Here is a 15,175-nt window from a genome sequence, read left to right on the forward strand (position 1 = left end):
ACGATTTATTTGCCCGGCTAGCGCGGACGTGCAGATCTTCATCCAGAGACGTGGGTATTAAGAGTTTGGGCCGATTTGCGGTCTGCGACATTGTGTATAGATCCGACGGAATATTTTTATGATATTTTATGTAAAGGTCCCAAAGAGCTCAACTTACTATTACTTGTACTACTTACTATTGATAATAAACTTGCACTGTGTTCCCACATAAAAACCCATCTGTATAACAGTCAGTTATTCGCTGAAAGCATATAATTGAAGAAAGTGCTATATTGGATTAGTCGTCTATTGTGAGGACTTGGATCTGAAACTTTTCCGCCACAAGTGACGTAAAGTGGGCGGTTACGTCTTTTGCTAGACAGATTACGGTATTATACTATATTTGGCGAATAAGTCATATTATATTCTTGATCCATTGTGGGTGGGACAGTTATTTAAATCAGTTAACGGGAAAATATGTCATGCATTTTAAAAATAAAATGAAAATTAAGATTCTAAGCGTTTTCAGAAGACAACAATATTATACGATATTAAAAATTCGCTTAATAATTAGGTAGACGATGTGATCTAAATCTTTCGTATTTAATTCCTTTTAATTTGTTAGCCCTCTTTTCTTGTTAGCGCGGAACTGAGGATCTGTCACTCACTTTTTAATCAGTGATTTGTGATGTTGTAAGTAGGTCTGTAGAGAAAAAAGACTTTTGGATCTGAAATTTGACAAGCTCAGAGTAACAGATGCCGGCGAAGAGGCGCAGTGGGCGCAGCCCACTATAAAATACACAGCACTTAATAAAGAAAAAAATTCCGTTGATCGAATCAGACCCTTAGTAGAGACCTACTTATTAAATATAAGCTGCTTTTCATCAGTGATAATCCTTATCTACTTTAGAGTTCATGATAATCATAATAAAGTAAAAAAATAAAATCAAATAAAAAAAAATACTTGGAAAGGTTGTTTACCTCATGTAAACAAGATTATCGCAAAGCATTAAATATCGTGCTGTCAGAAAAAGCTCGAACCAGCAGTTAGTAGGGCATACCAAATGATCTTATTATAGCTTATAGGCTATAGCGTCAAAAAGAGAAGGAGAGCGGAATAAGAGTGAATTATCAATGCGTTGACATTCACGGGAGGCAGCACGTGCCTTTATCCCTTAATCGATTTAGTTAACGGTCGTTTGCGATTATGTTCTTCGTCGTTGGAACGCGCACATTCTATTTCATTGGAATGACCTGGAAGCAGGCAGTATTCAACTCGAGAGAATGGCTCGATAGCAATCAAATTCTTGTGGATTAAAAATAGAAAGTTAAAATGACGACTACATTATTTGATTTCCGTCTATAGACTGGACTGGCCATCATCAAAGCTATTTCGAGATTCCACTGAAAATCAAGACCTATTTTACATTTCAAACAGTGTCGATTGTCGAGCGCTGCTGTGCGAATAAGAGGAAAAACAAAAGAGCCAATATCCAGTCTCTTTATAATATTAGCATATTTACATTTCAGCGATGAGGGCCCTCAGCTTGCAGACAATTTCGCCCAATGCCCAGGGATACTGCTGCCAGTAGACGCTCAAGTCGTTCGGCAAACCTGTTGTAGATAACAAACGAAAATGGGTCACACAATGAAATCAAAGGGGCGAAACAGTTAAACCAATTCACACTATTATGTAAGAATCATCTTTCGGCTGATAGTATTACCGAACAGAAGGACAGTCAAGTCGGAGACGGCCAACGAGAACAGGTAGCAGTTGGTGGCCGTGTGCATTGACGGGTTGCGAACGATGACGACGCAAACGGCGATGTTGCCGACGACGCCCGAGACGAAGATCAAAATGTAGACGATGGTGATGGGCACGACGACGTCCATCGGCAGGTGCTTGGGCCCCCAATGAGTGGCGAGATAAGTGTCCACGTTCCACTCGCCGTAGCTACCGTTCATCAAGTACGAGGCGTTGCTGTCCAGCGGCGAGACGTCCGGCAGCAGCCAGTCCGTGCTGCTGTTGTCGCCCGCGTCGAAAGCCATTTGCTATAGGATCGTGGAGCAATGGGAGCCGGAGGTCGAATGACAAAGTATAATCACAGCATCGTCTTCAGCAGCCCGGAGGGATACATATAAACGATATCCCCCGATATCCAGGACCTGGTAATATATCTAATAAATACATTGGATACGTGAGAAATGAGATATTACATGTATCTATAGCGGAAAAGAAAAAAATAAAATAAAACAAAAATTTCATACGAAGGCATTAATATAATCGTTTTCTCTTTATGGGAAAAAGAAACTCGATTGGCTATTGACAATATCACCGCGGCAATGGTTATCTGAGCCATTATTGCGTAACGAATGGGAATAGAAAGCTATTAACTTTCTCGATCGCTTTGTTTCTCGGCTGGAAGAAGAAATAAGCGAATCCAAATTTGGCCGATTTGAACGGCATTATCTTTGATGTCAAATTATTCACAGGCCTGCCATAAAATATTTTAATTATTCTTAAGATAACTCAAGTTGGTCGAGTGGTGGAGCCTTTCTAAACCTCTTCCTTCATGTCCCACACAAATTTCTTGGCGAATTTGTTGGATATGTTTTATCGACCCCATCATCATTTTACAACAGAGGTCAGATTACATCATCAGTCTGATGGCCATTTGCAAATGTTTTATGCCCATGCGAAGCGCAGACTTGCACAATATATTATATGTGCGTTTTAAAAAAATCACGAACTTTATTACATAAAAAAACGCACAAGTTATATCAAGACCTGTGTGAGCTTTTCTTAATGACCTCTGCTGTAATGATTGATGTGATTTCCGCGCGTGTACACTTGACATTATATAGGGCACATCTCCTGGGTTACGTGTGTATATATACTTTATTATCAACAACTTATATTTGACGTACATACAGTGTATGTGTGTGTAGCAGTATTAGCTGGCGCACGGCAAATATATTAGATACGACTTTGTAGATCTGAAGTTCCCTTAGCAATGTTTGCTGAGGAAGAACATCAGTCGAGTCATTGTTATTGCGTCAGCGCTGCTGGCGTGTGCGCCAATTGTAATGGCTCACACAATAATAAGCAACAGCAGATTTGAACTCTTTTCTCTCAACTTTTGTAGCTATGTGTATTTTCTCCTCATTATTTGGCATCGCTTTTTTGCAAAAGTCCCGGAAGGAAAAAGAAGTTTATCGCACATTTCAGTCAAGTTTTGTTACAATAGGGCAAATATTGGCTTATGTTATGTCTTTTTGGCTGTCAAAAGTTGACTGAATCGATAACGAAACTAAAGAAGTCAAGAGCGATATTACATGCACATTGTAAGTTGTTAAACATATGCTATAGGCTTATAGCCTATATATACACGTCAAGGGTTACAGGTTGTCGAGCCTGTTTGAGCTATTTGAATTCCAATGAAATTTTTCAAGGGGTTTCTATTCAGTTTTCCGGATTCAAAGGTCGGACGGATTCCACTATTGCCCTCCCTATTTCATTTTTCTTCCTCATTCATGGAATTATACACTTTACAAGGGCACAAAAAGCAGCGCGTTCTCTTGAAAGTTCAAGAGAGATACCGCGTATACGTCCTAGTTTTAAGGCCACCATAAAAAAATCATCTTTCAATTTTGCAATCGAAAAAGTACCCAGAACGTACCCAATCAATTTTCCAAAATGTCTTTTTTGGCTGGGGCGATTGAAAATGATGAGTTTGAAAAATTTAGAGCGCAGTATTTAGGCCTAGAGCTGAACTAGGCTGTAGTTAGGTTTTTTTTTCGTCCTACTCCTAATCCTTTGGATTTTTAATAAGAAATAAGAAAAGCGGAAACTATAGCAGCTTCCATGCGAACGAGTCTTTGAGTGTACTTTCTAAACATCAGCCATTATTTTTCTGATCTATGTTGACTTGAGCCTTTCGCGAATTTCCCTCTAAGCTATATAGTAATCTGTTTTTAAAAAATTAAGATTCAAAACGATGAGAATCATCCATTTTCTCACTTATTTTTACAACTATGTGTATTAACACGTCATTTTTAAATAGTTGAATTTATTTTTCTAAGTTTTTCTTTAATCTGTGTAGTAATTTTTGGTATTTTACGATCGATCATCAAAATAAAAAATCCTGCTGCTTTTTTTTATTGTTAATATTTTCTCAGTCTCTACTCAATTTTCGTTGAAATTTGAATTAAAAAAAAAAAAAAAAAATCTAACCTGAGCATCTCCGGGATACTTTATTGCCTCAATCATAAAATGTAAGACTCTCGTGACATCACCGCAGTGTGTAATACAAGTTTTGGCTTTTGGCACAGTATAAAAATAAAACAATAATAAGTTTTAGCCTGACGTATACTCCCCCGGCCGACTACTCGGCACATCTTACAGAATTAGGAGAACAAGTACCGAATCAGGGAGGTCCGTATAAATACGAATGTATATAGAGCTATGAAAAAAATAAAGAAAAGAATAAATGCCCCATATATGACAGCCAAGAAATATGAATCGGTCACAGTCGGTCACAGTGTCTTGCGTGTAATTATGCCAATTAAAGCAGAAGAATAAGGAAACATTATGAGCGGAAAGACCGGATATAAGATATAGCAGTTGCCACCAGCTGCTACCGGTACTCTCTGCTTTATTACTCGCTATTTTTTTTTTCGTATGTTAAGAATACGACACTAAACGACGAGCCATCCGGTCTGAAATCAACTCTTCTCGGCATTCTTACACTTCTCACATTTCTTACGTTTTCTCCTCGCACTTATGAGACGAAAACTTTTGCTACAGTTTCTTTATTCACGCCCAAGTGATAGAAGGGTTAAGTAACGTCATCATCTCGAAGAATTTCAGATCACGGCATCGGCCAATCCTTTTATTAGATTTCTGTGTGCTATGGAGCGCATATAGTAGACGGCGGAGGTCAGAAGGGACAAAGATAATAATATCAACAATATATGAGATAAACAATATCCAAGCAAACCGTATAGCGGATAAATCAAAACAAAAGATGCAGCATTACACGTGTGCATATCCCGCCGCTGTGTCCTTTGGTTTATATTCCTCCGTGAACTTTCACCGAAATCCTTCAAAAAATTGATGGAAGCATTTCAACAAAAGCGGCTGGTTGAGAAAATCATCCAGAAAAACTGAATAAAAAATTCCAGCGCGTCCTCCAACATATAGATTTTTCTGCCGCATTGGCTACGTAAAAGTGTGGACGAAATCTTTTCACGCTTTATTTTTTTTCCCCGCCGGAAAGATCGTAAATAATAAAGCGCAAAAAAATAAAAAATACAAAAATGAAACAGCATATCCTCCGATCGGATTGCGCGAGTGTGGTGAGTTGCTGTAGCCCTCAGCCAACTCTTTTTTAAAAGCTTTCTGGGTTTTGAGGTTTGACAGCTGTTGGTATAATCCTCTCAAAAGTAAAATAAATAAAAATAAAAATAAAGCTCCAAGTGAAGTAGATGATCAACATTGAAGTCAGTAAAAATGTCGAGCGCTCTCTGTACTCAATCACCATGCAGTCCTCGTCAGTGTAATATCCTGATGGTGGTATATACACACCAAACATTTCAGAAGATATCAATCTTGAGCAGCAGCATCCCCGATATGTGTCACATTCTCCTTTCCTTCCGCTCCTCGATTTTAGACAAGTATACTGTATACAACTAGATTCGCTTTGCGGTTATTGATCGCCCAATTTTTGTCTTCTGTCTTCGGCTAACACAGCGCATCACGTGCTATCGGTACAGTAGTATAAACACTTGCGGTTGACACGAATGACGTAAGCAGCAAAAGTGCTCCAAAATTGTCTAGACAGATTATCCTTGTAATTTTATCGAGTATAAATCTATAACATAAAAGTGAAAACAGACTGCGTCATATAATTATATCTAGCTATGCTATAATATCCTCCCTCTAATTGTCAGTATCATTACGAATTCAGAGATATAATATAGAAAAGCTGCATTTGAAAAACATTTGACTCATCCCTGAATGAAATACACAACTATACATTGAAATGTCCATTTTTCTCTCCGTCGTATCTTGTTATTCGGATCTCGCTGACTGTCCCCAGTCGCATGTGTGGCTGTCTTTTGAATTTGATACGGATGAACAATTTCCAGCAAGCGGCGACAGAATATATATTCGTATAGAAAGAGAAAAGGGGGGGTTTTGTTCGCTGCCAACAGCTCTATCGCAGCTTGACATGTGCACACTCTGACACCACCTTCCATTTTTTTGTTTTTTTGTGTGTTTTTTTTTACGAAAATAGAGATCCCCCCTTTCCACTTTATTTTATAGTTTATCATTGATTGTCTGTGTCGATAAATTGACAAACGTAATGGCTCCGCCAGGGAAGGTATAAGACCTGGATTGAGCCATAAGCCCATAACTCATTCTGTGTGTGTGTGTGTGTGGTGTGTTTTTTTTTTCTTTCTGTGTATTATTATTTATTCGTAACATATTACTAACGCAAGGCCCCATGCGCACCAGCTGCCGAGGTGATGACTGTGCGCTACCAACTGGCTCGTCGGCGCTAGCACATATATCGCCCAAGGTTTATTCGTCTCCCTATTTCATTTTATGAATCAACTTTTATATATTCCCTTTCGTTATTGTCCATGTCTAGCCAAAGAATTTCAAAACAGCACAAAGGTGGAATTTATTTTGCGGCTTTTTTCTTATTCAGATTGGAGAGAGATCTTTTCAGATCTTATAGCCTACAGTACCGAATCCGCATTTTATTGTGATAAAAAAAAAAGGCTTTTTCGTGATTCGATTGCGCAAAGATCTATATTCGCGCGTGAGATGTAGTTCAATTAATTTAATGGCGTAGCCTTTTAGCCTATACTATTGAGGCGAATTCTTTCGAGCCTTTCATTCTGCATCAGCTATATATATACAGTACGTCTATAGTTCTTTGATTCATCCGCAGTCTTTGTACATTTCTATTCGATGACTAAATTCCCGGATGGTAAAACGCGGAGCTCTCGATGTTGGAAAAAAAAAGAAAGAAAATCAAATCTGATTGATAGGAGGAATTCCAATTTTGACTGAATCTCCCCCCGTCGGGATGCTAGACGGTGGGAGGTTATTCTGCTGATGCGAGACGTTGATTGAGCAGGTGCTATACAATAAATGATCTAAAAAAAAATGCTAAAAATGTGATATTTCGAGATCCCAAATGGAATAAACAGAAATTTTTTAAAAAATATAAGGAGGGTGGCTTGTTTTAAATCGCAAGCAAGTAAATCATTTCCGAATAAAGATTAGACCAGCGCGTAAAGAATTCAGCCGTATAAGTTGACGAAACCGTCTAGACGCGTCTATATACTAAACATTTTCGCTGACAGCCATATTCTTCATTTGCGTCGTTCAAGATTTCTGTTCTAGCACGCAGACAGCTAGCTGTTGGGTGTTTGAGACTTTTGCCCAACTTAAAAGATTGTGAGTGTGTGTCTTTCTTTTATTGTCTCGCATCTGAAATCGCGCAGCACTCACGCCAAAAACCACCCAAAGCTATTAAAGCTCTTTATTATAGACGGCCCGCGTTCTTCTTATCTGCTTCAGGGTATTTCTTAAAAACAAAAAAATGGTATGACATATAAGTTGTTCCCTTTTCCGTGAAGGAGTTCCCACGTGACAGAAGGAAAGAAGAGAGTGAAAAAATTTAAAAAAAAAAAACTCATCGAAAAAAAACAATGACCGATAGCTTTTATTTTTTGGCAACTTTACGACGGATATACAATTCCAAGTTTGTCCTATAAAAGTTGCCATCGCAACCCGCCGTTTGGAGAGTATATAATTGCCCTTCCGTGTCGCCTTTCCAGTTTCTGGACTGCGCTGAGACTGTAGCTGTGTCTGCTGGCTGCTGCCGAGCTCTCGACCGGCATCTCTACAGCAACAATCCTAAGAATAACGCGCGCCCACAGTATATATCTATCTCTGGTTGGAAACAGTCGTCCAGATAGCAGAGCGGGGTATATAGCTGCTGCTCGCTTGTTTATTATTTCTCTACGGTTTTTTGACGTCAACGCCAGTTAAGAGCGATGACGGCGGAAAAGTTATAGAGCTCAAAAGACCAACTGAAATGAAGAAGGGCCAGTCTGATGGGAAACTGAGACGGGGGGAAAACAAAAAAAAAAGAAAGCTCTAGATTATTTGAAAGATAGTGTAGGTGCTGGTAAACCCCCGCTCTATAGCAGCTATGCAGCAGCCCGAATACTATGTGATGTGCGCACCAGCGGGGTAAAAGATTCATATATATAGCCTCGATTGTAGTGTGCAGCGCGTCTAGCCGTCTATACTGTCTTCTCTTGTCATTCAACGAACCCCAAACATTTCAACCGGCTGGATGAAGCGCGTCTATATAGAACTTGTCCCGCATATTTCTCCCGTTTTTTTTTTTCTTTTTCTCAATCTGCTGTTGGATATGACGAATTTCTGGCAACTGGTCGTCGTCGCGTCTCCGGCGAGATTGCGCAACGCTCTATGCATCACATAATACGCTCCTCTCCTGTTGAATGACAACCACATACATCTCTAAGATTTATTTCAAAAAATTACTGGCATGTATACAACGCATGTGTATTTATTGTGCGTGCAGTCTTAAATTATTACATACATGGCGATTTCAATAATCTGTAGCGTAATCCATTTATTCTTTTTATAATATACCCAGTTTCTTCGCTGGAATCTTGACATTGTTATTCCGGTAAGTATATCATCACACGATCTCTATCGGATTTCATCGACAATTCGACCCACGTCTCCATGGCGCTGCTGTGTATGAGCTTGCAGCAACGAGCCCGCAAATGTTGCGCCAGTCTTTGTTTGCAGACAAAAAAACAAAAATCAAACAGAAATGACAATAAATATCAAATGCCGAAATGGGATCATTTTGTTTCTCCATTCGAATTTGTCTGATGACATTCTGAAATTCCATTTATCACCGTATAGGTAACTAACTCTAACTACTACTTGAGAGTTCTTTTACCCCGCGGATCTTTTTATGTGTCCTCCTTTAAAGTCTCGGTCCGTTTATGTGTTATACACTCGACTGGGATCGCCACGTAACGTAGTGTAAACAGTTTCAGAGTTAGATTTGATAAGTTGCCGTTGCCTTGACTATATCCGATCGTCCTCGCAAGCGTATAAGGACCACTAGGCTACTGGACTTTTTGGTTTCCCTTTAGTATTCGGAACTCTCTCTCTCTCCGCTCCTATAACAAGATTAGATTTGAAACGATTCCCCCAACAGCATCAAGGGCGAACAAACTGTGGCCAATAAGTCGCTCCATCCCAGTGAGAATCAAAGAAATTTATGTAATAAGAGAGATTACGGAGTGAGACATCTGAAAGTTCCGTCGGATGAGCTATGACTTCAAATGTCGAAAAAACACAAACAGGACATTCATTCATTCATATAACCCCCGAACTCAGGACCTTGAGAGGAAAAATAAATCAAAATGATCATCAATAAAACAGATAACATTGCCACTTGTATTGACTCGAACTTTGAGCGCCAGGATTTATTCAGTAAACAAATTTGCAAATTTTTGCAGATGCAAATTGCATGACTATGCAACGTCGCATGACAAGTTATGCAATAAAGGCCTGTTAAATCCCCATTCATATGCGCTACACCGCCGTCCAACTATATAGCCATATTATTATGGGACTCCACAAGTCCGTAAGTATTATGCGCATTATTGTGCCGCCGCCTATGGTGAATAGTATACATGTCTTATTTCGCCTAGCATGGGAGCGGTCGTGCGAGAAACCTTACGCAACACAGCGTGGTCTTGATTGCGCGCCGCTGTGCACGCGGCGAAGAGGCGGAAGAGCAAAGGGGGGGGCGCAAGCGCCGAGATGATTAGAAATAAATCGCATCGTCTCGTGTTACCGTGCGTAAATAGGACACCGAATCCCCCGACGCGATCCTGCGAAACCGCCCGCCGCCGACATTGTATAAACTCAATTTGAATAAATAAAAATAGCCCGCGCGATTATTATATCAAACAAAAATCATCAGCCCACTGCTGCTGCCGCGGCGAGGAAAGAATTCAATAACAAGAGCTTTCATTATGACAACGAATAAATTATGATAAGCTCTAGGCATGTATATCTATACTGTAAACAACGTGGGCTGTGCGGATGATGATGAATAAGATGAATTCATGGGAAATGATAATATCATTATTATGACGCCTGCATTATGAGTGCTGCTGCTGCTGATGGCGAATGGCGGCACGCACATGTTAGTTCTCTAGAAAGTATAGAGAAACTGCTGCGGGTTATATATTGAGATGGTGATGTATTTTTGTTTTTGGGAAATTCAAAAAGGGGAAAACACATTCGTTATCAGTTTGGTTTTATATTGGCTTGTTTCTCTAATGGGAGTTTCCTTGTGCGGTTTCGCTGGCAATATTTACATTAGGTTGATTTATTATTATTATTTTATTTTATTTATTTTTTTATAGTCTTGATAACTCTGCTGGGAGACGATGAACTAAAATGAATTTTTCTGATAGACTCTATGACCTTTCGGTTGTTATTATATTGAAGCAATACTGGCAACGCGACGCACATCGACATAAATTGAACGCTTACGTAAGTTTCACTGGTGTTTCAAATTAAATTTTCACAGAATACGAAATATTGTGGTGATTGGTGAAATCCCCAAATTCTTTCTTTTTTCACCTACAAAGTCTTAATCACCGACAAGTCAAGATAATACTGAGAAAACCATCAAATCGCTGCTCCTTCCGTTTCCTAATGAAGTGTTGATGAATGCATACAAGAAGCGCATTTTCACCACGTCAGATCATTAGTCACTTGATCACGTTCCCCTTGAAACCAAAAAATTTGCCAAGGAAAAGAAAATGAAAAAGAAAAAAAGAGTTATTTCGCGGGGTAATAGGAGATGAATGAAGAAAAGGTTGTTAACAAATGACTCGGAACGACTGGGAAATAGAGTGCGGATGTATACGCAACGTTCGACGCTACATGTATATTTATAATCCATATGTCGTTGCATGCAGAATTCTGTAATTGAATTCTACGAGCTTTTAATGAGCTCGACACGGTACCCCCTGAGACGATGAGGTCTTTGGAATCACTGTTTCATAATATATACGCGGGCATTTCACATCTATAATACCTATACCCACATTATATAAGACGAAAAAGAATCACAAGAAGACTAGACCGTATAAACGATAAAAATAAATAATATAAAAATAAATATCGATCGATGGACCACTTTACTAACATAATGTCGCCCCCAAACGAGAGTTCAATTCGACTTAAGTACAGCAATCAATTGTTCTAATAAGAAGTGCGCGTGTAAAATCTATACGCGATGAGCAATTAAATGCGGGGTATGAAGGGCCGAGTGTGAGATGAATGTGAAATCCAATTATTCCCTGGCTTCCAAGAGGGTCCTGGCTGGGTCCTGGACGGCGGGTTTCATCACTTCATGCACAATTTTATTTGGGTCTTGTTCTTGTCGTAAACTTATTCCCTCAAATTATTTTCTTGTCGTTTTCTGAGCGGTTTGGATTTTAAAGGGGAGTTTGTTTTTTTGTCATTTCTAATTTCTATCGATATCGTATTATCGTAAGCATGCTGATTAGAAATTTAGAAGAAAATTGGACGAGTGTCGTCTGCTGCTTTCGTTTAGTTGGCAGCAGGTTGGCAGTCACAGTTTAGCTTTTAGCAGTCTGATGAGACAAAGTTCATGATTTATATTGTTATAGATTTATTTGTTTGTGATAAACGTCATACTCCATGCTGTTTAGCAGGTAAATATAAAACTAAGAATATAAATAGAATGATTGTGGGAGCTATATAGAAGAGTTGTTCCAAATTTGTGAAATGCTACTTCCTGTTCCTGAGTATACTGTGACTAGCATTTACCACGTGATTGCCCGGTCGATGCATTGTTTGTACTACATGTAACCTTTTTTTCTTTTTTTGCAGATTTGAGGCAAGAGCGAGCCATCATAACCACCCAATATGCAAGTTTTTCTTGTGCAGGTGTTGACCTGTCACCAGCAACAATCTTAGGATAATCGCTTGGGCTTGGGTAATGATTTCCCTTACTTTAATTGACTTGTGACCTACTAGATATCTTATTGCTGCATTACCTGCATCAATGCAGTGCACATGTAAAACTTTAATTCTCCCAATTACGGCTTAACCAGCGTCTCATTTTCAACTTTCCCTGACTTGTTGTTTTTGTCCATATTTTTTCGTAACCCATTTTCTATTTTCATGTAGATAAAAATCATCCCATTGCATTGGCATGCAATTGTCAATCGAGTTACGGATCTCTCTTTTCCCCCTTTCTTTGTCCTCGTGTACGCTCATTTGAATGTATTCACGAGAACACCCTTTTACCCTATCCCGTTTGGTGTAATTGAACTCTTCAGCGGATGGATGGAGCAACTGACGTAGATGCCTGGCTGTATTTCCCAGGCATAAAGGTAGGACAACATTGATTTCTATTCTTCCTGTTTGACTGTTTTTGGTGGCGTTAATTATAAATCAGTAGTCACGTAGTCACGGAGTATGTTTGTTCCTGAGCTAGGCGGTTGACTGCAACTGTTTTTCTCTCCGTTTTTTGTTTTTTCTCAGTAAGGGTCCGCAAAAAATCTCATTCGTCGAACGACTGTAGATCAGGCCTGTTTTCCTGTTTTCCACGTATTATACTGAGATTCACGACAAAATGTCGTCGCCAAATTGATGACGATTTCACGGTGGACAACTGTCTTTCCCACTGGGGGACAAGGAGGACTACATTTCATTTTCCGTCTAAAAGACGATAGTGACAACTATTCAATTGACTCTATATATAGCAATAGGTCGATATACGAGGCTGCCTATACTGTATAGCAATCGATGAGAAAAAGAAAGAAATGATGCGCTGCATGGGGAGAGAATAATTTTCCGAACGAATTGAGAAAAGTCAGTCCCTTCGGGGGGAAGCAGCAGAGGACGGAAGTGGATTTCAAATCAGTCAGCCACGCCAGAAAATTCGAAGATAATGGAAGAGCCGTTCGCCCTTTTTTTTTTCTTATCTTTTCTTCCGAACGGCGGATGTCTCATCATAAGACGCCGTCACGAACGACGGAGAGGAGGCGAATTGCGGCTGCTGTGACGCGTCTATATTTGTCATCTGCCCTAAAGCCTTCAGACTTTTGCGTCATCTCGAACAGGTCCAACTCGCGCAGCCTTACGTCAATACGGGGTATAGGTCGTTTCTTTTTTTTTTTTCTGGGGAAATCCGAATCACGCGGGCTCATGACACTCGACAGTCGACAATAAAATCTTCATTTTTTTTCTTCTTCTTTCTTTCTTTCTCAGTGTATAACATCATTCTTTCGAAGAGGGAATCAGCGTGCGTATTTGTTCAAATCCCACACGTTGTGGATCCAGTGCCTCCGCCAGCGCTCGCCAAAGTGCTCCTCCATCTCACGCAAGACAGAAATCTAAGCTTTCATGTTTCTTTTGGGCGTGTAGTACTACGTATATAAGATCGATATTATTTATTCTTTTTTCTTGGTATATCGACCGTATATGTATAAAGATCTAAACAGAAGAAAGATTTCACTTCCACCTATCAGTATGGATGTATATATGCCTGTCGGTCTGTCAGGTTGTCTGATTTGATTCGTGTGTAGCTTTATATGGTCCTTCAAGGAACCTGCTTTTTTCTGAAATCAAATCCGATTGGCTGCTGACTTTTTGGGCCTGTATATAGGCTGGTGGTAGCTTTTGGGTTCAACAGAATCAAAACTTGTGGTTTCTGATGCTACCAAATAAAAAAATCATCTTTAGATCTGTCGAAAACGAGCCTGATGTTGCACTCTGTCAGGCATATAGAAAATGTCGCAGTTCTATGAAAAAAACACGGACAAAAAGCGCCGGCGAGAGCCAGGGATGCGTTATGATCATTCCAACATGAAATTGACGATATTATCGAAACGCAGGATGCAGATGAACGGAAAAAGGACGGATTTTCTCTATATATATGGGCGGCGGCGTAGTATCTTATTGCCATTTTCTTTCCGTCCACGTCAGAATTGCCTGCCAGATATAGACTAGCTATATAATGACTTGCACGAAATCCCACTGCTGAAGCTCAGGATGAAATACTGGAAATCCGATTCCAACAACACACACCCGCCCAGGTTGTTGCCTTTTCTCGACAAGCGCTCCTGATATAACAACAACAACAACAACAAAAAAAATGGCTATCGATTTCGCATGTAAACTATAACGTCTTCGCTGCCGACAACATAATATTGCACAAACAAAATAAAGGTGCATATACCATAAAAGGCCGAATGCAAGAATCTATTTTTCATTTTCATCAGGTTTTTCTTTTTTTAAAGAGGATAAAAGAATCAGATGGAAATATTATAATGATTACGTCGTCGTCGTGTGTATCGTAGTCCCTTTCAGACACGCCATGTAACCATGATGAATTCTCTACTGTGTAGATGCTGATGTTCAGTTGCACAATCCGATCCGCTACGCCAGTCTCTTTTCCCTGGTCCCATTTTAAATATTACATTTTTTTTGTATTCTTTGAATTTCTTTGAAATCTGAGCATTTCTTTTTGCTTGTTGTTGTTGGTTGTGTAAACCGGGTTATACAGTATGCGGATACTTTGCATATCCGGTCGTTTGCGCTGGCTATAGATGAGTTCAAAAGGTTTCCCAATGGGCACCGCCGAAATTGCCAAGTGAAGCTCAAGTCGTTGAACTCGTGGTAATAACTCACTAACTTTGACGTTGAGTATCAGCTCCTTACACTGGTTGTTTTGTTTCGACGCCTTGCCCAATACACACTTGACCTTCACCTTCTTCGACGAGTATCGTTTGGACTCCTCTGATGCTGGACTGCTGGCTCCGCCGGACGCGAAATGGGTAACCTAATCGCCAGCCGAGTACCCGCCAGCATCCCAGCAGACGATCGCTATTATCAGACTGAGCTCAGTGTGGCCAAATGGAATGCTGCTGTCTGCGCTAATATATAGCTACTTTTTTTTTCGTCGAGTCATCTCAATCTCCCAAGTCCAATCCGCGTTACACCTTGCTTCTTGTTCTTTTCCATCCATATCGTCCTCGCATCGCGACTGATGTAAACATCTCTACCAGC

The 15,175-nt window shown here is 39.9% G+C and overlaps 1 protein-coding gene and 1 long non-coding RNA gene across 3 annotated transcripts in view; one reads left to right on the forward strand and one right to left on the reverse strand.

The window, feature by feature from the left end:
* The window catches only part of LOC124191132 (neurotensin receptor type 1-like), a 31,838-nt gene that overhangs the window by 13,019 nt on the left and 3,644 nt on the right, over positions 1-15,175 (reverse strand). Inside the window, exons 2-3 of one of the 2 annotated variants that reach the window (XM_046584144.1) lie at positions 1,704-2,157; positions 1,503-1,593 (exon numbers count right to left, since the gene is read on the reverse strand). In XM_046584144.1, coding sequence (XP_046440100.1) covers positions 1,503-1,593; positions 1,704-2,028 — 416 coding nt within the window. In that variant the 5' untranslated portion in view covers positions 2,029-2,157. The remainder of the gene's footprint in view (positions 1-1,502; positions 1,594-1,703; positions 2,158-15,175) is intronic. The other variant, XM_046584145.1, reaches the window with a different exon arrangement.
* LOC124191133 lies at positions 11,701-12,789 on the forward strand. Its single transcript, XR_006873297.1, has 3 exons — positions 11,701-11,811; positions 11,990-12,095; positions 12,290-12,789. It is a non-coding gene; the product is annotated as an uncharacterized LOC124191133 (long non-coding RNA).

The sequence above is a fragment of the Daphnia pulex genome, chromosome 3 (assembly GCF_021134715.1).
Source record: "Daphnia pulex isolate KAP4 chromosome 3, ASM2113471v1".
NCBI classification, from domain to species: Eukaryota; Metazoa; Arthropoda; class Branchiopoda; order Diplostraca; family Daphniidae; genus Daphnia; species Daphnia pulex.